This window comes from Bufo gargarizans, unplaced genomic scaffold (assembly GCF_014858855.1).
Source record: "Bufo gargarizans isolate SCDJY-AF-19 unplaced genomic scaffold, ASM1485885v1 fragScaff_scaffold_335_pilon, whole genome shotgun sequence".
NCBI lineage: Eukaryota > Metazoa > Chordata > Amphibia > Anura > Bufonidae > Bufo > Bufo gargarizans.
Window position 1 is genome coordinate 166,756 of NW_025334096.1, and position 25,159 is coordinate 191,914.

The 25,159-nt window shown below is 54.0% G+C and overlaps 1 protein-coding gene across 1 annotated transcript; it reads left to right on the forward strand.

The window, feature by feature from the left end:
* The first annotated feature begins 2,966 nt into the window (after window positions 1-2,966).
* Window positions 2,967-10,975, forward strand: NPRL2 (NPR2 like, GATOR1 complex subunit). The gene is made up of 12 exons (XM_044273008.1): window positions 2,967-3,021; window positions 6,105-6,181; window positions 6,255-6,346; window positions 6,473-6,641; window positions 6,846-6,954; window positions 7,026-7,162; window positions 7,323-7,420; window positions 7,688-7,724; window positions 8,990-9,083; window positions 9,464-9,581; window positions 9,838-9,980; window positions 10,158-10,975. Coding segments are annotated over exons 1-12 (1,143 nt in total). The 5' UTR covers window positions 2,967-3,020; the 3' UTR covers window positions 10,226-10,975.
* Window positions 10,976-25,159: the final 14,184 nt, after the last annotated feature.

A 25,159-nucleotide genomic window follows, 5' to 3' on the forward strand; every position in this document is an offset into this window, starting at 1 on the left:
TTACACTGGACTCTTATGCTGGGGGGTCGGGTCCTTACACTGGACTCTTATGCTGGGGGGGTCGGGTCCTTACACTGGACTCTTATGCTGGGGGGTCGGGTCCTTATGCTGGGGGGTCGGGTCCCTTACACTGGACTCTTATGCTGGGGGGTCGGGTCCTTACACTGGACTCTTATGCTGGGGGGTCGGGTCTTACACTGACTCTTATGCTGGGGGGTCGGGTCATTACCATGGACTCTTATGCTGGGGGGTCGGGTCCTTACACTGGACTCTATGCTGGTGGGGTCGGGTCCTTACACTGGACTCTTATGCTGGGGGTCGGGTCCTTACACTGGACTCTTATGCTGGGGGGGGGTCGGGTCCTTACACTGGACTCTTATGCTGGGGGGTCGGGGTCCTTACACTGGACTCTTATGCTGGGGGGTCGGGTCCTTACACTGGACTCTTATGCTGGGGGGTCGGGTCCTTACACTGGACTCTTATGCTGGGGGGTCGGGTCCTTACACTGGACTCTTATGCTGGGGGGTCGGGTCCTTACACTGGACTCTTATGCTGGGGGGTCGGGTCCTTACACTGGACTCTTATGCTGGGGGGTCGGGTCCTTACACTGGACTCTTATGCTGGGGGGTCGGGTCCTTACACTGGACTCTTATGCGGGGGGGTCGGGTCCTTACACTGGACTCTTATTGCTGGGGGGTCGGTCCTTACACTGGACTCTTATGCTTGGGGGTCGGGTCCTTAACACTGGACTCTTATGCTGGGGGTCGGGTCCTTACACTGGACTCTTATGCTGGGGGGCGGGTCCTTACACTGGACTCTTAGGCTGGGGGGATCGGGTCCTTAACTGGACGCCTTATGCTGGGGGTCGGGTCCTTACACTGGACTCTTATGCTTGGGGGTCGGGTCTTACACTGGACTCTTATGCTGGGGGGCCGGGTCTTACGCTGGACTCGATGCGGGGGTCGGGTACCTTACACTGGACTCTTAGCTGGGGTGGTCGGTCCCTTACACTGGACCTCTTATGCTGGGGGGTCGGTCCTTACACTGGAACTCTTATGCTTGGGGGTCGGTCCTTACACTGGACTCTTATGCTGGGGGGTCGGGTCCTTACACTGGACTCTTATTGCTGGGGGGGCGGGTCCTTACACTGGACTCTTATGCTGGGGGTCGGGTCTTACACTGGACTCTTATGCTGGGGGGTCGGGTCCTTACACTGGACTCTTATGCTGGGGGGTCGGTCCTTACACTGGACTCTTATGCTGGGGGTCGGGTCCTTACACTGGACTCTTATGCTGGGGGGTCGGTCCTTACACTGGACTCTTATGCTGGGGGGTCGGGTCCTTACACTGGACTCTTATGCTGGGGGGTCGGGTCCTTACACTGGACTCTTATGCTGGGGGGTCGGGTCCTTACACTGGACTCTTATGCTGGGGGGTCGGGTCCTTACACTGGACTCTTATGCTGGGGGGTCGGGTCCTTACACTGGACTCTTATGCTGGGGGGTCGGGTCCTTACACTGGACTCTTATGCTGGGGGGTCGGGTCCTTACACTGGACTCTTATGCTGGGGGGTCGGGTCCTTACACTGGACTCTTATGCTGGGGGGTCGGGTCCTTACACTGGACTCTTTGCTGGGGGGTCGGGTCCTTACACTGGACTCTTATGCTGGGGGGTCGGGTCCTTACACTGGACTCTTATGCTGGGGGGGTCGGTCCTTACACTGGACTCTTATGCTGGGGGTCGGGTCCTTACACTGGACTCTTATGCTGGGGGGGTCGGGTCCTTACACTGGACTCTTATGCTTGGGGGGTCGGGTGCCTTACACTGGACTCTTATGCTGGGGGGTCGGGTCCTTACACTGGACTCTTATGCTGTGGGGGTCGGGTCCTTACACTGGACTCTTATGCTGGGGGGTCGGGTCCTTACACTGGACTCTTATGCTGGGGGGTCGGGTCCTTACACTGGACTCTTATGCTGGGGGGTCGGGTCCTTACACTGGACTCTTATGCTGGGGGGTCGGGTCCTTACACTGGACTCTTATGCTGGGGGGGTCGGGTCCTTACACTGGACTCTTATGCTGGGGGGTCGGGTCCTTACACTGGACTCTTATGCTGGGGGGTTCGGGTCCTTACACTGGACTCTTATGCTGGGGGGTCGGGTCCTTACACTGGACTCTTATGCTGGGGGGTGGGTCCTTACACTGGGACTCTTATGCTGGGGGTCGGGTCCTTTAACACTGGACTCTTATGCTGTGGGGGTCGGGTCCTTACACTGGACTCTTATGCTGGGGGGTCGGGTCCTTACACTGGACTCTTATGCTGGGGGGTCGGGTCCTTACACTGGACTCTTATGCTGGGGGGTCGGGTCCTTACACTGGACTCTTATGCTGGGGGGTCGGGTCCTTACACTGGACTCTTATGCTGGGGGGTCGGGTCCTTACACTGGACTCTTATGCTGGGGGGTCGGGTCCTTACACTGGAGGGTCGGGTCCTTACACTGGACTCTTATACTGGGGAAGGGGGGGTCCTTACACTGGAGGCTTTTCCTTTGGGGTCCGCTCCCCCTCAGGCCCCTCCTGCACTATTCTCCAGCAGTCAGTAACTGGGGTCAGACTTCAGGTGGTCATGCTTTCTAGTGAGGCGGCGCCCTGCTGGTTGTTGTAGTTCTGCGCCCTGTAGCTTACACTATCCGTTAGGTCCCCCGGTGTCACCGGTCTCTCTCTCCTCCCAGAAGCGGCGCAGGCCCTGGACGTCTCTCAGCTTCCTGTCTCTGCAGCTCTCATCGATCGATGTCTCTGTCAGTGGCCGGGGGACACGAAATGTTCAGCTCCCCCTTCATGTGGTTTCATTTGGTATCGGTCCTGTCACTTACCTGTGAAGCTCCTCCCACTTCCAGCTCCTTCCGTGTTTGAATCAGGACTAACTAACCAATAAGAAGTGAGAGGCGGGGCGTAAATGAGAGCGAGGCTTGATACGCTTCCTCGTTGCTTCCGGTGTGATTTGTGATTGCCTGAAGAGCACGAGTGAGTACCGAGCGGCGCTGCGGGGGCAGGGGGAGGAATCTGCCCCATTCTGACCTCTGCTGAGAGGAGGGGGCTCAAACTGGGGGAGGAGTGTTTACATGGGAATGTACTGACATAGAGGCTAATATAGTGCCAGATAGTGCTCATATTGTGCCATGCAGGGTTCATATATAATACCGTACAGTGCTCATATAGTACCGTACAGTGCTCATATCGTGCCATCCAGGGTTCATATAGTACCGTACAGTGCTCATATAGTACCGTACAGTGCTCATATCGTGCCATGCAGGGTTCATATATAATACCGTACAGTGCTCATATCGTGCCATCCAGGGTTCATATAGTACCGTACAGTGCACATATAGTACCGTACAGTGCACATATAGTACCGTACAGTGCTCATATCGTGCCATCCAGGGTTCATATAGTACCGTACAGTGCACATATAGTACCGTACAGTGCTCATATAGTACCGTACAGTGCTCATATAGTACCGTACAGTGCACATATAGTACCGTACAGTGCACATATAGTACCGCACAGTGCACATATAGTACCGCACAGTGCTCATATAGTACCGCACAGTGCTCATATAGTACCGCACAGTGCACATATAGTACCGCACAGTGCTCATATAGTACCGCACAGTGCTCATATAGTACCGCACAGTGCTCATATAGTACCGTACAGTGCTCATATAGTACCGTACAGTGCTCATATAGTACCGTACAGTGCTCATATAGTACCGTACAGTGCACATATAGTACCACACAGTGCTCATATCGTGCCATCCAGGGTTCATATAGTACCGTACAGTGCACATATAGTACCGTACAGTGCTCATATAGTACCGTACAGTGCTCATATAGTACCGTACAGTGCTCATATAGTACCGTACAGTGCACATATAGTACAGCACAGTGCTCATATCGTGCCATCCAGGGTTCATATAGTACCGTACAGTGCACATATAGTACCGTACAGTGCTCATATAGTACCGTACAGTGCTCATATAGTACTGTACAGTGCACATGTAGTACCGTACAGTGCTCATATAGTACCGTACAGTGCACATATAGTACCGTACAGTGCTCATATAGTACCGTACAGTGCACATATAGTACCGTACAGTGCTCATATAGTACGTACAGTGCTCATATAGTACCGTACAGTGCGCATATAGTACTGTGCAGTTTCCAGATACAGCGAGAAGTGTGCCTGCGTGCTCAGGGTACCAAGCCTTGCAGAAATAATTCCACGATGTGCCCATATAGCACCAACGTAGCATTCTCCGTGGGCACTGTCACCCACATGCCCCACCCTGCTAAGTGACATCCTCTCTTGCTATCCACAGACCCGCTCCCGCTTATTGACAGCCTCTCTCTTGATATCCACAGCCCCTCCCCCACTTAGTGACAGCCTCTCTTGATCTCCACAGACCCGCCCCCACTTAGTGACAGCCTCTCTTGATCTCCACAGACCCGCCCCCACTTAGTGACAGCCTCTCTTGATCTCCACAGACCCGCCCCCACTTAGTGACAGCCTCTCTTGATCTCCAAAGACCCCGCCCCACTTAGTGACAGCCTCTCTTGATATCAACAGGCCCCCCACCTTCTTAGTGACATCCTCTCTTGCTATCCACAGCCCCTCCCCCGCTTAGTGACATCCTCTCTTGCTATCCACAGCCCCTCCCCCGCTTAGTGACACCCTCTCTTGCTATCCACAGCCCCTCCCCCGCTTAGTGACATCCTCTCTTGCTATCCACAGCCCCTCCCCCGCTTAGTGACACCCTCTCTTGCTATCCACAGCCCCTCCCCCGCTTAGTGACATCCTCTCTTGCTATCCACAGACCCGCCCCTGCTTAGTGACTGCCTCTCTCTTGCTATCCACAGCCTCTCCCCCGCTTAGTGACAGCCTCTCTTGCTATCCACAGACCCGCCCCCACTTAGTGACCGCCTCTCTTGATCTCCACAGACCCCGCCCCACTTAGTGACAGCCTCTCTTGATCTCCACAGACCCCGCCCCACTTAGTGACAGCCTCTCTTGCTATCCACAGACCCGCCCCCACTTAGTGACAGCCTCTCTTGATCTCCACAGACCCCGCCCCACTTAGTGACAGCCTCTCTTGATCTCCACAGACCCCGCCCCACTTAGTGACAGCCTCTCTTGCTATCCAGAGACCCGCCCCTGCTTAGTGACATCATCTCTCTTGATATCCACAGCCCCTCCCCACTCAGTGACATCTTCTCTTGCTATCCACAGACCCGCCCCCACTTAGTGACAGCCTCTCTTGCTATCCACAGCCCCTCCCCCACTTAGTGACAGCCTCTCTTGATCTCCACAGATCTCGCCCCACTTAGTGACAGCCTCTCTTGATCTCCACAGACCCCGCCCCACTTAGTGACAGCCTCTCTTGATATCAACAGGCCCCGCCCACTTAGTGACATCCTCTCTTGCTATCCACAGACCCGCCCCCGCTTAGTGACAGCCTCTCTTGATCTCCACAGACCCCGCCCCACTTAGTGACAGCCTCTCTTGATATCAACAGGCCCCGCCCCCACTTAGTGACAGCCTCTCTTGCTATCCACAGACCCGCCCCCGCTTAGTGACAGCCTCTCTTGCTAACAGGCCCCGCCCCTGCTTAGTGGCATCCTCTCTTGCTATCCACAGGCCCCGCCCCTGCTTAGTGACAGCCTCTCTTGCTATCCACAGACCCGCCCCCGCTTAGTGACCGCCTCTCTTGCTATCCACAGACCCGCCCCCGTTTAGTGACAGCCTCTCTTGCTATCCACAGCCCCTCCCCTGCTTAGTGACAGCCTCTCTTGCTATCCACAGCCCCTCCCCTGCTTAGTGACAGCCTCTCTTGCTATCCACAGACCCGCCCCCGCTTAGTGACAGCCTCTCTTGCTATCCACAGACCCGCCCCCGCTTAGTGACAGCCTCTCTTGCTATCCACAGACCCGCCCCCGCTTAGTGACAGCCTCTCTTGCTATCCACAGACCCGCCCCCGCTTAGTGACAGCCTCTCTTGCTAACCACAGACCCGCCCCCGCTTAGTGACAGCCTGTCTCTTGATATCTGCAGTGATGTCCAGTCGGAGGATCGAGTGCGTTTTCTTCAGTGAGTTCCATCCGACCCTCGGCCCCAAGATCAGTTACCAGGTGAGTGGAGATGACGGCTGCATGATACCGGCTGCACTGCGGCGGGATGATGATGTCACCCGTGTATCGGCAGGTTCCTGAGGAGTACATCTCGCGGGAGCTGTTTGACACCGTCCAGGTTTATATAATCACCAAACCCGAGCTCCAAAACAAGCTGATCACAGTGTAAGTGTAAATACCGTGGCCCCGGATCACAGGGGCCCCCAGCCTTTAATGTAGTAGCTGAGGTTTTGGGTCTGGGTGACGGTCAGCGTGGCCCCTGCCGCTGAGTCTCCTGTGGTCTCTTTACAGCACCGCCATGGACAAGAAGCTGATCGGTTGCCCGGTGTGCATCGAGCACAAGAAGTACAGCCGCAACGCCTTGCTCTTTAACCTGGGCTTCGTGTGTAACGCCAGGGCCAAGACGTGCGCGCTGGAGCCCATCGTCAAGAAGCTGGCAGGATACCTGAAGACGCTGGAGGTGGGGGCCACAGGGGAATCTCCCAGCATTCCCTGCTTGTTCAGTGTCTGCTGAGGGGACTTGCATTATGGGGATCTGTCCTGGCCTCTGACGTATTCTAGGAGCTCTAGTCAGGATGTTGGTGTATAAGCTTGCTGACTGTTTCCAATGACCAGCGTGATTCTAGAGCAGGGCCGGCTCCATCACCTTCTTGTCTCGTTGTAGCTGGAGTCCGGCTTCATCTCTAATGAGGACAGTAAGCAGCGGCTGGTGCCCATCATGAGTATCCTGCTGGAGGGGCTGAACTCCACCGGGGAATGCTCCCTGCCTATAGGTACAGCCCTGGAGTCCTTCCGTCCGCTGGGCGCCGCTGATCACTCCCTGCTCATTGATGTCTTCTTCTAGATGAAAGTAACACCATGCACCTGAAGGTGATAGAGCTGCGTGCGGCGCCCCCTACAGCCCAGGAGTACGACGTGCCCGTGTTCACAGAGGACAAGGAAGAGTTCTGTAACGCACAGTGGGATCTGACAACGCAGCAGGCGAGTCTTCGGCGTCCCCCAGATCCTGCCTTACAAATCCGTGTAGATTCACAGTTTAACTGCTCTGCTCGTGTCAGTGTTCACTGCATGTGTAGAATTATAGTCATGATTCAGGGATGTGACTGAACACCATATTTACCGCTTACATTTTCTCCTCCAGATTCTTCCGTACATTGATGGTTTCCGTCACATCCAGAAGATCTCGGCTGAGGCGGATGTGGAGCTGAACCTTGTGCGGATAGCGATCCAGAACCTTATGTGAGTGCTGCAGCGGGCGCTAACTGCATAAAGAGTGCTCTACAATCCCTTTAATCCTACATCTGATAATCCAGAAAATGTGATCGATCAAAACTCTGGAATTTACCAAAAATGGAAGAATAAACGAGATGCTCCTCGGACTGCTAGTATCCGGCCCGTGACCGGCTGATAGTCCGCAATGCTTGATGGTCCAGGACTCCTCGAGCAGATGTTTCTGTGTTCATTATAAGCAGTATTTGATTATAACTCTCATCTTCCTGTTTCTAGGTATTATGGGGTGGTAACTTTAGTTTCCATCTTCCAGGTAAGAATCTCAGGGTTTCTGGTGTTTTGATTTCAGCATGACTTGTGTTTGACCTCATGTCCAGCCGGCCGCTCGCTCCCTGGACCAGCTGGGATAGCTCCTGCGGGCTGCCCGCTCGCTCTCTGCAACGCTTCTAGGATGGCTGGGACTGCTGATAGAGCCGCAGCAGGTCCAGAGAACTATGGGATGGCCGCCCGCTGTCTAGGATGGCTGGGACAGCTGACAGAACCGCAGCAGGTCCAGAGAACTATGGGATGGCCGCCCGCTGTCTAGGATGGCTGGGACAGCTGACAGAGCCGCAGCAGGTCCAGCTGATAGAGCCGCAGCAGGTCCAGAGAACTATGGGATGGCCGCCCGCTGTCTAGGATGGCTGGGACAGCTAACAGAGCCGCAGCAGGTCCAGAGAACTATGGGATGGCCGCCCGCTGTCTAGGATGGCTGGGACAGCTGACAGAACCGCAGCAGGTCCAGAGAACTATGGGATGGCCGCCCGCTGTCTAGGATGGCTGGGACAGCTGATAGTTCTCTCTGCCTGCTGCAGTTCTATGGGATGGCCGCTCGCTCTTTAGGATGGTTGGGACAGCTGCTCGCTCTCTGCCTGCTGCAGTTCTATGGGATGGCCGCTCGCTGTCTTGGATGGCTGGGACAGCTGATAGTTCTCTGTGCCTGCTGCAGTTCTATGGCATGGCCGCTCGCTCTTTAGGATGGCTGGGACAGCTGATAGTTCTCTGTGCCTGCGGCAGTTCTATGGCATGGCCGCTCGCTCTTTAGGATGGCTGGGACAGCTGATAGTTCTCTGTGCCTGCTGCAGTTTTATGGCATGGCCGCTCGCTCTTTAGGATGGCTGGGACAGCTGATAGTTCTCTGTGCCTGCGGCAGTTCTATGGGATGGCCGCTCGCTCTTTGCCTGCTGCAGTTCTATGGGATGGCCGCTCGCTCTGTAGGATGGCTGGGACAGCTGATAGTTCTCTGTGCCTGCGGCAGTTCTATGGGATGGCCGCTCGCTCTGTAGGATGGCTGGGACAGCTGATAGTTCTGTGCCTGCGGCAGTTCTATGGGATGGCCGCTCGCTCTTTGCCTGCGGCAGTTCTATGGGATGGGCGCTCGCTCTTTGCCTGCTGCAGTTCTATGGGATGGGCGCTCGCTCTTTGCCTGCTGCAGTTCTATGGGATGGGCGCTCGCTCTTTGCCTGCTGCAGTTCTATGGGATGGCCGCTCGCTCTTTGCCTGCTGTGTATATCACGCCTTCTCGTCTTCTCCTTGCAGTACTCCAATGTGTATTGCCCGACGCCCCGGGTGCAGGAGCTGATTCATGACAAGGCTCTGCAGGAGGAGTGCGTCTCCTACATCAGTAAACCAGGTGACAATTATCACTTTATCCCGGATTTTCCTTTGGGATTGACTGCTGGACTTCTCGTTGTGTCCTGTACATTGGGGGGGGGGGGGGGGGGGGGCGCTGCTTTCTGTGTTACCCCGTTTCTGGGAGAGCACGTCTATAGCATTGTCAGTGATGTAAAGGGGTATTCCGATGACATTAGCTACAGTCAGCCTCTCCCCAGACTAAAATGGCCGAGGACAGAGATCAATAGATTGTAACCAGCTCTTCTATAGTCGGGGTCTCGCCGTTATATGGTTGTGGCGCACAGTGAGCCCTGCCGCTCCTCTGTGACGGATGGTGTTGCTGGCGTGGGGCCGCTCTCCATTGTTCGTCACACGTGTCGCTTGTTTGCCTGCTCTTAGGTCTGAAGCGGCCAAGTCTTCGCGACGTCTTCCAGCTGTACTGCGGCCTCAGCCCGGGCACTACCGTCCGCGACCTTATTGCCCGTCACACACAGCAGCTGCAGAAAGTGGACGAAAGGTCAGTGCGGTATAGTGTGCACAACCCCTGTCTATGAAGTCTAGTCCCAAGGGTCCGGGCGGAAAGGGGTTTGGGTTGATATTGGGACACATTGTGGGGTGGGGGGGGGGCTTGAAATGAACAGCAGGACGTCGTAACCGCAAATCATTCTGGGAGGTTTGTGGCGCTGCTCATCGAGCCCGAGTCCCTCATCGCTGCGTCTCCCCCGCCGCTGGCAGCGCAGATTGTGTCCCTGACCCGTCCTGTACCCACACAGGAAACTCATCCAGTTTGGGCTGATGAAGAAGCTGATCCGAAGACTCCAGAAATACCCGGTGAAGGTGTCCCGCGATGAGCGCAGCCCCCCTGCTCGCCTCTACACTGGAAGCCACAGCTACGACGAGATCTGCTGCAAGACAGGTACCAGCACAGCAGCGGTGGTGACACATGCGGGAACATGCTGGACATGACTGGCATTAACATACGGATGCCAGCGCTGCTCCCACCAGAGTGCGGGGGAGGGAGTAATCCTGACACCTGCCTCCGTGTACAGATATACAGGGTGTCATCCATGTAATGCTCGTCTTTTCTCCCCAGGAATGAGCTACCGAGAGCTTGATGAGCGACTGGACACCGACTCCAACATCATTGTGTGCATGAAGTAAAGGGAGCGGAGACGGGCAGGAGAACCGCGGGAGCGGAGGGGGGCCGAGCAGGAGAACCGCGGGAGCGGAGGGGGGGCCGAGCAGGAGAGCCGCGGGAGCGGAGGGGGGGCCGAGCAGGAGAGCCGCGGGAGCGGAGGGGGGGCCGAGCAGGAGAACCGGGGGGGCCGAGCAGGAGAACCGCGGGAGCGGAGGGGGGGGCCGAGCAGGAGAACCGCGGGAGCGGAGGGGGGGGCCGAGCAGGAGAACCGCGGGAGCGGAGGGGGGGGCCGGGCAGGAGAACCGCGGGAGCGGAGGGGGGGGCCGAGCAGGAGAACCGCGGGAGCGGAGGATGCCTCGCACACGCCAGCCACAGATACGGATGTTTCCTGCCCCTCTTAATAATAAGGATTTACAGCTAAGGGTTGTCTTCAGCGTTTGTTCAGTCAGTATACAGATATGTGGGGGGTCCTATACTGCTCCTCGGAATTACTGCGAGGCCTTCTGCACAGATAAGTGGTGAATCTTGGGGGGCCGTACCGACATCCCACCATCCTGCAGGATGTTACACTGATGGGGTGGACGCAGCTAATGTCCCTTGTCAGGTGCACTCTCTCGGCGAACCGGGTGGGGCGGCTGGTCTCTCTCGGTTAACTTTGGGGGGGGGGGGGGGGGGCTTCTTTCTCTCGGCCAGCTATGGGCTGACTGCGGTCTCTCGGCCAGCTTGTGGAGACGGCTGCTCTCTTGGCCAGATTGGGGGGGGGGGGGGGCGGCTACCTTCTGTCAGCGAGCTGGGGTCCGATAGCGTTGAGAAGAGTTTCTGCAAGGCCTTGTGCACACATTGATAAATGGCTACTACAGGCATCCCACTAACCTGTAGGGTGTTACATCTGGCATATGGACGGTATATCCCTGTACTGACGAGGAGTGGGAACTCCGACCCATCTGTCTACATTGGGAGGGGGGTCTCTGCTTTGGATGATATCACTAGACATGGATCAGACATTGACTAACAGGACAGCGGCCTATAGGAGGCAGTAGAGAGGCCGCTGTCGTCCTTCTGGAGGAGCTAATTTGCATATTCATGTCCTAAAGGTATTAATTACTAATTGGAATAGAATGCTTATTAAATGATTCTTTCATATCAGTAACTTCTTTTCTGATTTCAAATTTTTTTTATTTTATGGGGGGAAGGGGGGTTATCATCTATGGATCTAACGTCCGAAGCCGGAAACATGGTACAGCGGGCACCGCGAATAAGGCAATAGGGACGTGAGCGACCGTGTGTGTGACCGGAGCGTGCCCCGCGCCTGTACTGAGGGGGCGGCGAGCTGCACAGTTATGCGTGTAAGGCCTCGTTCAGATGAGCGCCTGTACTGCAGCCATGATGGAAATGTGCAGCTCAAAGTGACCGTCCTCACCGCAGCGCAATTTCTGCTCGTATTTTATGCCACAGCTTCACGTGGCAGATTTGCCGTGGACGTGTTATATTATGGGAGGTCCGTCCTGTAAGGCGGCGATCCTTACAGAGGAGCTGTCACAGGCTCAAGGACGGCCGATACCGGTAAGCGGAATCCAAATATTTACCTTGTATGACAAATCTGCATCAGGTCAGACCGGCGGATCTGCGGGGGCGAGATGCCGTTATATGTTATTATTCACGTCTAGGTTTAACCCCTTAACACACAATGCTGTACACATGCCCGGCGCTCGCTCCATACACGGAGGGTGCTGGCTGTGTGATTACCGCAGGTGGATGGGGAGAACTCGCTCCACGGGAAGAGCTTTACTGATGATGATTTTGCAGTACAGCAACAAAGCCCTGTACTGGTGAAACGGGTACATTTATATTTAATAGGGACGCTGTCTCTTTAAGAAACTGAATAGATGGCAGGGATGGTGTCACTATAGTCTCTCTAGAATTAGTTTAACTTTATACAGTCTCTCAGAGGCCACACTGTTCCTGCAAGCAGACAAGGGACCCTCTTGGCGCTCAATCTATATCTCCAAGGCGGGAGCCCTCTCTGTGCTGCAGGAGAGTCTGGCCGGGCTCTTCTGAGACTTGTGCTCCGCACTCTGCTCCCTCGCACTGGTCCGTGTTGCACTCTTCCTTCAGTGCCGCACAGTGCTCTGCCTGCCGCAGCCTCTCTGTACCTGGCTGGGCTGCACTGCCTCACTTGGGGGCCACACCACCCCTGACCTGAGGTCTGGTAGCGGGCCCTGCTCTGAATCTCATGTACTGCTTCACTTGGGGGCCACATCACACCACCCCTGAGCTCTGGTAACAGACCCTGCTCTGGATCTCCTGCACTGCCTCACTTGGGGGCCACATCACACCACCCCTGACCTGAGGTCTGGTAGCGGGCCCTGCTCTGAATCTCATGTACTGCTTCACTTGGGGGCCACATCACACCACCCCTGAGCTCTGGTAACAGACCCCGCTCTGGATCTCCTGCACTGCCTCACTTGGGGGCCACATCACACCACCCCTGACCTGAGGTCTGGTAGCGGGCCCTGCTCTGGATCTCCTGCACTGCTTCACTTGGGGGCCACATCACACCACCCCTGACCTGAGGTCTGGTAGCGGGCCCTGCTCTGGATCTCCTGCACTGCCTCACTTGGGGGCCACATCACACCACCCCTGAGCTCTGGTAACAGACCCCGCTCTGGATCTCCTGCACTGCCTCACTTGGGGGCCACATCACACCACCCCTGACCTGAGGTCTGGTAGCGGGCCCTGCTCTGGATCTCCTGCACTGCTTCACTTGGGGGCCACATCACACCACCCCTGACCTGAGGTCTGGTAGCGGGCCCTGCTCTGGATCTCCTGCACTGCCTCACTTGGGGGCCACATCACACCACCCCTGAGCTCTGGTAACAGACCCCACTCTGGATCTCCTGCACTGCCTCACTTGGGGGCCACATCACACCACCCCTGACCTGAGGTCTGGTAGCGGGCCCTGCTCTGGATCTCCTGCACTGCCTCACTTGGGGGCCACATCACACCACCCCTGACCTGAGGTCTGGTAGCGGGCCCTGCTCTGGATCTCCTGCACTGCCTCACTTGGGGGCCACATCACACCACCCCTGACCTGAGGTCTGGTAGCGGGCCCTGCTCTGGATCTCCTGCACTGCCTCACTTGGGGGCCACATCACACCACCCCTGACCTGAGGTCTGGTAGCGGGCCCTGCTCTGGATCTCCTGCACTGCCTCACTTGGGGGCCACATCACACCACCCCTGAGCTCCGGTTTTACGGACCCTGCTCTGGATCTCCTCTCCTCAGGAGGGATCGCTTGAAGCGATTTTCCATTTTACCTGAAATAGTGGCCAGAGGTAAGTATGGACCTGTCCGGGAGAGACACGATGGATGCCAAGGATGGTGCACCAGTCAGGTGAAAGATTCCCTAAGATGGTGGGTGGACAAGACACATCTGAACAAGGGCATAGACTGGGTACTAGACCCAAGCCAGACCATGAGGAGGGAGGCCAGGGCACAAGGCTGTGGAGCCCATGCAGCCTACTCTTCTTACCAGGGGGGATGGAGAGAGCATTGAAGGCAGAAAAACAACTAGTACAGAACGATCGTCTAAAGATCGACTCAGACAACGTAACCACGGCAGCTTATATACAAGAGGCACTCTTCTTCAGGAGTCTTCATATAAGCAGAAAAGTGTCTTCTGTCCCTCACAGCTATTCATCTAACGGGCCAAGAAAACCAGCAGCCGATATCGCGAGCAGAAGACACACTCTTCCAGGAGAGCGGACACTTGCTCCTGAGGCAGCGCTCCGGACATGGACCTGAGAGATTCTGTCAACTCTTCCAGCATAAAACGAGCCCCTAAACAAGGCGTTCGGCAGAAAAAATAAATAAAAATATATATGGCTTTCAGAGATGTTTTTAAATTTCATCTCATTTCTGTTATGTCGGCCCCACAAAGTGACTTCATTAAGGCTACTTTCACACTAGCGTTCGGGCGGATCCGTTCTGAACGGATCCGCTCATAATAATGCAGACGGAGGCTCCGTTCAGAACGGATCCGTCTGCATTATTTTTAGCATATAACAGCTAAGTGTGAAAATAGCCTCGTACGGATCCGTCCAGACTTTCAATGTAAAGTCAATGGGGGACGGATCAGGCTTGAAGATTGAGCCACATTGTGGCATCTTCAAACGGATCCGTCCCCATTGACTTACATTGAAAGTCTGGACGGATCCGTACGCCTCCGCACGGCCAGGCGGACACCCGAACGCTGCAAGCAGCGTTCAGCTGTCCGCCTGTCCGTGCGGAGGCGAGCGGAGCGGAGGCTGAACGCCGCCAGACTGATGCAGTCTGAGCGGATCCGCTCCATTCAGACTGCATCAGGGCTGGACGGCTGCGTTCGGGTCCGCTCGTGAGCTCCTTCAAACGGAGCTCACGAGCGGAAACCCGAACGCTAGTGTGAAAGTAGCCTTAGTTGTGAGTCTTCTACCAATAAAATGTATCGAGATGTGGAGTAAATGTGTGTCTTGGGGTCGGGCCCTTCAGGTACAAGTGGCAGCGCGAAGCGGACATCTAATAGATAACGCTGAGTGTGTGTGTCCACTAAAGGAAGCCGCACCGTCACATTTACAATCCCACAATTTGGCACACGGGTACATCAGGTGACCTGGAAGGACGTACCGTTCCTGAGAGATTCCCAAAAAAATGAATTAGCCAATAGAAGCTTGGTCACATGACCCTTATCAGCCAATAGAAGCTCGCAGATCCTCCAGCCTGCACATACAGTTTTACTCCAGGTTTCCATAACAACCCAGCCATTTATCTTCACTGCTGTAGGAGAGCTTTCAAGGAAATCTGTCACCAGGACAATCGCTGTTGCAGTAAAGCCTAATAGCACTTAGTACCTTATTTCTACATGGACCTTTGTTCCAGCAATAGATGCTTTTATCCTCTGAAAATCCAGTTGATCTGGTATGCAAATGAGCCAGTAAGAAGGAGCCCAGACACGCCCCCTGCCACAATGTGTCCACCCCCAAAAAAGAACTTAAAACACCGTCCCATGTCCTGCTAAGCCACGCCCCTGATCTGGTTAGGCCACGCCCCCACCCACTCCTTAGCTGACAGGGATTGAAAAAATGAAGTTAAAAATCCACTTCTGTCGGCTGCAGAGGTGGGAGGGAGGGCGACTTTCTCCCTGCAGCTCACACTCAGACACCACAGTGCTGCAGTCTGAGAGTGAGCTGTTCAAAAGGACATCCTTGTGTCCATCTGGGCCCTGCACCGGACGGAGGACAGGGCGTCTGAAAGCCGGACTGTCCAGCCTAAGACCTCCTGCACACAACCGTTTTTTCCCGTTTACTGGCTGTTTTTTGCGTTCCGTATACGAAACCATTCATTTCAATGGTTCCGCAAAAAAAAACTGCATGTACTCCGTATGCATTCCGTTTAAAGATAGAACATGTCCTATGATTGCCCGCAAATCACGTTCCGTGGCTCCATTCAAGTCAATGGGTCCGCAAAAAAAAATGAACACATACAGAAATGCATTCGTATCTCTTCAGTTTCGTTTTTTGCAAAACCATCTATTGAAAATGTTATGCCCAGCCCAATTTTATCTATGTAATTACTGTATACTGTATATGCCATACGGAAAAACGGAACAGAAACAAAAAACGGAACAACGGATCCGTGAAAAACGGACCGCAAAACACTGAAAAAGCCATACGGTCGTGTGCAGAAGGGGCAGACTGCTGTGGAGGTCACAGTTAAGGGGATGATCCGCTATGGAGGTCACTGTCAAGGGGGTGGGCTGCTGTGGAGGTCCAATTGTAAGGGAGGGGGCACAGTGGGGGGAGGGGACGCTGTTATACTGGATAGTGTTGATAACTTTTAACGACACAGAAACATTAAATGAAATAGATGTAATAGACCCGAGCGAAGCCGCGTCCTTCCGCTAGTCTTGATATAAAATTAACAGAAAAGACTTGAATTTCCATATTTCTGAAAGCAGCAGCCAGGCCGAGACCTAGAAGAGCCGATCTGATGCCTCCGTGGAATCTGAACTTAGTTCTGAACCTCCCTGTGAACCAGTGGAGGAAACATCTACTTGGGGAACAGGTTTTTTTTAGTGTCCATTTCTTCAGCTCGAAAAATCAGTGAAATTCAAGCAGCGTCTACAATGTTTCCGTTTTTTCAGAAATTCGCTTATTTTTTTTAACTAGATCCTTTCTACCTACAGTAGTTTCTTCTTTTCATAGCTCGCAGGATACGGCAATACCATCCTTCTGGACCAACCCGAAGAATGAAAAGGCGTCTCATACCCTGGCTGTCCGTAGAGCGGTGTTCACCTACATACAAGTAACAGCGCTTTGGAGGATAGACCCAACAAAGGGAAGGGGGCAGCAAAAAAACACCATGTGCAGGTAGATCAGGGAAGCTGTGAGGTTTTGGGGAAAGAACCTCCTGAAGGATTGAGATTTCACATCCTCTGCGTCCATGGAACACGTCGGCTCAGCAGCTACAGGGAGGCACAAAGCATCAGAAAGACGTCAGGCGACCTGAAAAGGTAGATCTCAGGGGCGGAAAAAGTCACTTACCGGTAATTGGTTTCTGGACGTCCTCAAGTTTCCCTTTCCAAAATAATAATAATAAATATTTTTATAGAAGTTTTTTTTCATAAAATTTTTTGTGTTTTTATTTTTATTATATATGAGGTTAAGGCTACTTTCACACTAGCGTTCGGGGCTCCGCTTGTGAGTTCCGTTTGAAGGCTCTCACAAGCGGCCCCGAACGGATTCGTCCAGCCCCAATGCATTCTGAGTGGATGCGGATCCGCTCAGAATGCATCAGTTTGGCACCGTTTGGCCTCCGCTCCGCTCAGCAGGCGGACACCTGAACGCTGCTTGCAGCGTTTTCGTGTCCGCCTGGCCGTGCGGAGCCAAACGGATCCGTCCAGACTTACAATGCAAGTCAATGGGGACGGATCCGTTTGACGTTGACACAATATGGTGCAATTTCAAACGGATCCGTCCCCCATTGACTTTCAATGCAAAGTCAGGAGTCCCCATCAGATCGGAGTTTTCTCCGATCCGATGGTATATTTTAACTTGAAGCGTCCCCATCACCATGGGAACGCCTCTATGTTAGAATATACCATCGGATTTGAGTTACATCGTAAACCTCAGATCCGACAGTATATTCTAACACAGAGGCGTTCCCATGGTGATGGGGACGCTTCATGTTAGAATATACTGAGAACTGTGTACAGACCCCCCCCCCTCCTCCTGTAATTAACTTATTGGTGGCCAGTGCGGGCCCCCCTCCCTCCCCAGTATTAAATATTACCAGTGCGGCGGCCTCCCCCTCCCTCCCTCCCCAGTATTAAATATGACCAGTGCGGCCTCCCCCTCCCTCCCCAGTATTAAATATTACCAGTGCGGCGGCCTCCCCCTCCCTCCCTCCCCAGTATTAAATATGACCAGTGCGGCCTCTCCCTCCCTCCCCAGTATTAAATATGACCAGTGCGGCCCCCTCCCTCTATATTTATTGGTGGCCGGGCCAGTGCGGATTCCAAGTATTGTGAGCAGTGCGGCCTCCCCTCTCCCCCCCTAATTAAAATCACCCCCCCCCCCCCCATCATTGGTGGCAGCGGAGAGTACCGATCGGAGTCCCAGTTTAAATCGCTGGGGCTCCGATCGGTTACCATGGCAACCAAGACGCTATTGCAGTCTTGGCTGCCATGGTTACTTGGCAATAAATTCAAGCATTATACTTACCTGAAGAGCTGCGATGTCTGACCGGCCGGGCGCTCCTCCTACTGGTAAGTGACAAGTCTGTGCTATAGGCAATGCGCCGCACAGACCTGTCACTTACCAGTAGGAGGAGCTCCCGGCCGGTCAGACATCGCAGCTCTTCAGGTAAGTATAATGCTTGTATTTATTGCCAAGTAACCATGGCAGCCAAGACTGCAATAGCGTCTTGGTTGCCATGGTAACCGATCGGAGCCCCAGCGATTTAAACTGGGACTCCGATCGGTACTCTCCGCTGCCACCAATGATGGGGGGGGGGGGGGGGGGGGGTGATTTTAATTAGGGGGGGAGAGGGAAGGCCGCACTGCTCACAATACTTGGAATCCGCACTGGCCCGGCCACCAATAAATATAGAGGGAGGGGGCCGCACTGGTCATATTTAATACTGGGGAGGGAGGGAGGGGGAGGCCGCACTGGTCATATTTAATACTGGGGAGGGAGGGGGGGCCGCACTGGCCACCAATAAGTTAAATACAGGAGGGGGGGGGGGGGTCTGCCCCCTGCTGCCTGGCAGCATCTGCCAGGCAGCAGGGGGCAGTCGTGTACACAGTTCTCAGTATATTCTAACATGAAGCGTCCCCATCACCATGGGAACGCTTCTGTGTTTAGAATATACTGTCGGATCTGAGTTTTCCGAAGTGAAAAATCAGATCTGAAATAAACAGTTATGCAAACGGATCCGTTCTGAACGGATGCAAGCGTTTGCATTATAGGAGCGGATCCGTCTGTGCAGACACCAGACGGATCCGCTCCTAACGCAAGTGTGAAAGTAGCCTAATATATACCTGAGAGTACAGGTTTCCTGGTGAAACACTGAGGGGGAGTCTTTTAAACCTCTGTGTGTTTTCTGGTCCCTGGAAGGCGGAGCCGTCGTGGAGACTTCCAGAAACCAATTACCAGTAAGTCACCTTGTCCCCCAAAATGGTAAAAAAAACTACAGTTCGCCCTGCAAGAAAACAAGCTTTATAGATGGAGCATTCAAATATTTATGGCTGTGAAAAAATAGCGATGCAAAGAAAGTGTTATTTATTTTTCAACAGTTTTACATTTTTCTAAAAGAAGTAAAACATAATAGAAACTACACAAATGTGGCGTCGCCGTAATCGTACAGCGTAAGGACATCATGTCGTCTTTTTTTTTCCATTTTTCAATACAAAACATGGTATATTAAATTGTGCCATTACAAATACAACCTGTCCTGCTACAAATAAGCCCTCGGACGGCCACGTGAACAAAAACGTTAAGCTGTGACTTTTAGAATGTGGGGAGAAAAACCAAAAACACAACAATTGGCCCAGTCGCCATAGGGTTAACGCTCCGGCCTCACATGAGTGCGATACGGTGCAGACTGCGGATCTGATCCGTGATGCTGCTCGCTTGCATCATTGGACCAACGTCTGGGCCGGGATTTCAGGACGTAACGTGGGTGAAAAAAAATCCACAAAAACGGCCTCAAAAAGAGGCTTTCCACTGTCCAAGGATTAAGCTTCTCTTTGGGTGGCGCTAAACGCCCTGGAACATGAATATAAAACCCGGAGGTTCTTCATACCTCCTACAATTTCTCAGGCCGCCGTGCGCTCCTTCCCCCTATGATCCGCACAGACGTGGCTCGTGGTTTTATGGAGATGTCACCCCCCCCACACCTGCTGCCAGCAGAGGTGTCAGGTGCGGCACGTGGCTCAACTCTTGCATCATTCGGCTGATATCGCAGCAGCCTCTCCTCAGTGACCACCGATACGGCCGCCATTACCACCCACCCAGCTTTCCCAGATCCTGAACAGGAAATATACCACATAAAAGGTCCATTCACACGTCCACAAATGGGTCCGCAATATCGGGAACAGGTGTGGACCTATTCATTCTCTATGGGGCCAGAAGAGATGCACACTATGTGCTCTTCGCATCCGCATTTTCGGAGCGTGGCCCCGATCTTCCGGGCCGTGGCTCTACAAAAAAAAAAAATAGAACATGTCCTATTCTTGTCCGCAATGGCAGATACTAGGCAGTTCTATGGGGGTGCCGGACGGGAGTATTGCACCACGGACATGTGAATGGACCCTTATGCAGAGAGTTTGATACTGAAGATCCCGGGAAAGCTGGGTGACATCAGCCCTCTGATTGGCTGACACTAATTGCTTATTTTGCGGGTGACTTTTCATTGGTGCATTTAAAGGGGTTGTCCCATAACTAATGTAAAAAATGAAAATTCGACATCATGTAGTGCACGACAGTCCTTGCACCTCACATGGATCCAGAGATCTTTACATTCATTGCTCTGCTAGATTGATTCCAAGCTGGCAGCTCAGGGGGGCGTGTCCTTTCTGTTGCATCTCGGGGGAGGCGTGTCCTTTCTGTTGCATCTCGGGGGAGGCGTGTCCTTTCTGTTGCATCTCGGGGGAGGCGTGTCCTTTCTGTTGCATCTCGGGGGAGGCGTGTCCTTTCTGTTGCATCTCGGGGGAGGCGTGTCCTTTCTGTTGCAGCTGAAGGATGGAACTGAGCATGTGTTTCCTTCTTACTGAGCTGGACCGAGAAATTAGAAAAAAAAAAGAGTGAACAGCAGGTGGTGCTATACAGATAGATCTCAGTGAATACCCCATGGGCTATGCTCGGTTTAATTACAGGCAGTTACAAAGGTATTCAGATCCAGGCGCTGGTCTGAAAACTACAGAATATTTTTGGAAGAACCCCTGTAAGGGTATGTTCACATGTAACGGCTGAGGTGCTGCTGTGGTCTTTACAGGTGATGCGTCTGAATACGGCCTTAGGGGTCAAAGCGAATCCATGTACTGGGTGCTCTTTTGGACCAGATACTGATCGATGCTCTTTTTATTTTCTCATCGATTTTTTTTATTGTTTTCTGTACATGATTATGAGGGCGGCCGTCGTACCATGTTGTGGGCATGCTCTGCGATTTGTGCAGATGTCATTGTACAGGGAGGGGGGAGGATGTGAGCTGTGACCAGCACCTATTAAACTCTATAGGAGAGTGTTGTAGGGAAGCGCAGTGACCTGTGCAGACATCATTGTACAGGGAGGGGGAGGAGGTGAGCTGTGACCAGCACCCTAATGATCTCCATGGCAGAGTGTTGTGGGCGTGCTTTGTGCAGACATCATTGTACAGGGAGGGGGAAGAGGTGAGCTGTGACCAGCACCCTAATGATCTCCATGGCAGAGTGTTGTGGGTGTGCTTTGTGCAGACATCATTGTACAGGGAGGGGGAGGAGGTGAGCTGTGACCAGCACCCTAATGATCTCCATGGCAGAGTGTTGTGGGCGAGCTTTGTGCAGACATCATTGTACAGGGAGGGGGAAGAGGTGAGCTAGGTGAGCTGTGACCAGCACCCCTAATGATCTCCATGGAAGAGTGTTTGTGGGCGAGCTTTGTGCAGACATCATTGTACCGGGAGGAGGGCAGAAGGTGAGCTGGACCAGCACCCTAATGATCTCCATGGCAGAGTGTTGTGGGTGTGCTTTGTGCAGACATCATTGTACAGGGAGGGCGAGGAGGTGAGCTGTGACCAGCACCCTAATGATCTCCATGGCAGAGTGTTGTGGGCGAGCTTTGTGCAGACATCATTGTACAGGGAGGGGGAGGAGGTGAGCTGTGACCAGCACCCTAATGATCTCCATGGCAGAGTGTTGTGGGTGTGCTTTGTGCAGACATCATTGTACAGGGAGGGCGAGGAGGTGAGCTGTGACCTGCACCTATTGATCTCTATGGGAGATTTTTGTGGACATGTTGTGACTTGTGCAGACATCATTATACAGGGAGGTGGAGAAGCTGAGCTGTGACCTGCACCTATTGATCTCTATGGGAGATTTTTGTGGACATGTTGTGACTTGTGCAGACATCATTATACAGGGAGGTGGAGAAGCTGAGCTGTGACCTGCACCTATTGATCTCTATAGGAGAGTGTTGTGGGCATGCTCTGTGATTTATGCAGACATCTTTGTACAAGGAAGGGGGGAAGGTGGTCTGAGACCAGCACCTATTGATTTCCATGGGGGAGAGTTGTGGGCATGCTCTGTGAATTACACAGACATCATTGTACAGGGAAGGGGAGGAGGATGTGAGCTGTGACCAACACCCTAATGATATCTATAGGACAATGGTGCGGGCAAGTGTGTGCGGACATCATTGTACAGGGACGGGGAGGAGCTGAGCTGTAACATCACCCATAGTGAATGGTGGTCGCTGGGTTAGTATTGGGGTCACTCTCAGTAATTTGAGGGCAATGGCGGCATTGTGTGGTTACTACATGGCGGTGGCAGACCTGCGCTCTGTAATCAGCAGGGTGTTATACTCTAGTGCCCGATGACCTGTGACAGGGAATATTGCGGGGCCTAGTGGCGTATCTTGGTTTTGTGCTGCCCTAGGCAAGACTAAACTCGGGCACACCCCCTAATATAAATTTGACCCACCCCTTCCTGTCAGGGCCAAACCCCTTCCTCTGTAAACCCCACCCCTTCCTCTGTAAACCCCACCCCTTCCTCTTTACAATACATTTGTGTTAGAAGTTGCGCTTTTTTAATTTTTAGAATAATGATACAGGCATTTTATTCAATAAATTTGTGCTAATTTCTGTGTTGGTTGGAGGGGGGTGAGGGGCGGTATTACACAATCTGTATATGTATAAAAAAATTGTGTAATACCGCCCCTCACCCCCCTCCAACACAGAAATGAGCACAAGTACATTCAATAAAATGGCTGTATCATAATCCTAAAAATTAAAAAAGCGCAACTTCTGCCTTTGCTATGGGAAGACACACAGTCCTAACTGCCCCCCGGGAGTCCTATAAATACTAAATTGGCGATAACTATGGCGACTGGATGATCACAGGGGGCAGTTAGGGCTGCGTCTTTCCATAGCAAAGGCAGATTCACAGGCTACCACCCATACACTGCAGGGGCAGACAGGGCATGATCCACTGTAATGAAGGGGCACCCACCTATGTGGCGCATACACTGCAGGGGCAGACAGGGCATGATCCACTGTAATGAAGGGGCACCCACCTATGTGGGGCATACACTGCAGGGGCAGACAGGGCATGATCCACCGTAATGTAGGGGCACCCACCTATGTGGCCCATACACTGCAGGGGCAGACAGGGCATTATCCACCGTAATGTAGGGGCACCCACCTATGTGGCGCATACACTGCAGGGGGGAGGCAGGGCATGATCCACTGTAATGTAGGGGCACCCACCTATGTGGCGCATACACTGCAGGGGCAGACAGGGCATGATCCACTGTAATGTAGGGGCACCCACCTATGTGGCCCATACACTGCAGGGGCAGACAGGGCATTATCCACCGTAATGTAGGGGCACCCACCTATGTGGCGCATACACTGCAGGGGGGAGGCAGGGCATGATCCACTGTAATGTAGGGGCACCCACCTATGTGGCGCATACACTGCAGGGGCAGACAGGGCATGATCCACTGTAATGAAGGGGCACCCACCTATGTGGCGCATACACTGCAGGGGCAGACAGGGCATGATCCACTGTAATGAAGGGGCACCCACCTATGTGGCGCATACACTGCAGGGGCAGACAGGGCATGATCCACCGTAATGTAGGGGCACCCACCTATGTGGCCCATACACTGCAGGGGCAGACAGGGCATGATCCACCGTAATGTAGGGGCACCCACCTATGTGGCGCATACACTGCAGGGGCAGACAGGGCATGATCCACCGTAATGTAGGGGCACCCACCTATGTGGGGCATACACTGCAGGGGCAGACAGGGCATGATCCACTGTAATGTAGGGGCACCCACCTATGTGGCGCATACACTGCAGGGGGAGGCAGGGCATGATCCACTGTAATGTAGGGGCACCCACCTATGTGGCGCATACACTGCAGGGGGGAGGCAGGGCATGATCCACTGTAATGAAGGGGCACCCACCTATGTGGCGCATACACTGCAGGGGCAGACAGGGCATGATCCACCGTAATGTAGGGGCACCCACCTATGTGGCCCATACACTGCAGGGGCAGACAGGGCATGATCCACCGTAATGTAGGGGCACCCACCTATGTGGCGCATACACTGCAGGGGCAGACAGGGCATGATCCACCGTAATGTAGGGGCACCCACCTATGTGGGGCATACACTGCAGGGGCAGACAGGGCATGATCCACTGTAATGTAGGGGCACCCACCTATGTGGCGCATACACTGCAGGGGGAGGCAGGGCATGATCCACTGTAATGTAGGGGCACCCACCTATGTGGCGCATACACTGCAGGGGGGAGGCAGGGCATGATCCACTGTAATGAAGGGGCACCCACCTATGTGGCGCATATACTGCAGGGGCAGACAGGGCATGATCCACCGTAATGTAGGGGCACCCACCTATGTGGCCCATACACTGCAGGGGCAGACAGGGCATGATCCACCGTAATGTAGGGGCACCCACCTATGTGGCGCATACACTGCAGGGGCAGACAGGGCATGATCCACCGTAATGTAGGGGCACCCACCTATGTGGGGCATACACTGCAGGGGCAGACAGGGCATGATCCACTGTAATGTAGGGGCACCCACCTATGTGGCGCATACACTGCAGGGGGAGGCAGGGCATGATCCACTGTAATGTAGGGGCACCCACCTATGTGGGGCATACACTGCAGGGGCAGACAGGGCATGATCCACCGTAATGTAGGGGCACCCACCTATGTGGCCCATACACTGCAGGGGCAGACAGGGCATTATCCACCGTAATGTAGGGGCACCCACCTATGTGGCGCATACACTGCAGGGGGGAGGCAGGGCATGATCCACTGTAATGTAGGGGCACCCACCTATGTGGCGCATACACTGCAGGGGCAGACAGGGCATGATCCACTGTAATGTAGGGGCACCCACCTATGTGGCCCATACACTGCAGGGGCAGACAGGGCATTATCCACTGTAATGTAGGGGCACCCACCTATGTGGCGCATACACTGCAGGGGGGAGGCAGGGCATGATCCACTGTAATGTAGGGGCACCCACCTATGTGGCGCATACACTGCAGGGGGGAGGCAGGGCATGATCCACTGTAATGTAGGGGCACCCACCTATGTGACCCATACACTGCAGGGGCAGACAGGGCATGATCCACTGTAATGAAGGGGCACCCACCTATGTGGCGCATACACTGCAGGGGCAGACAGGGCA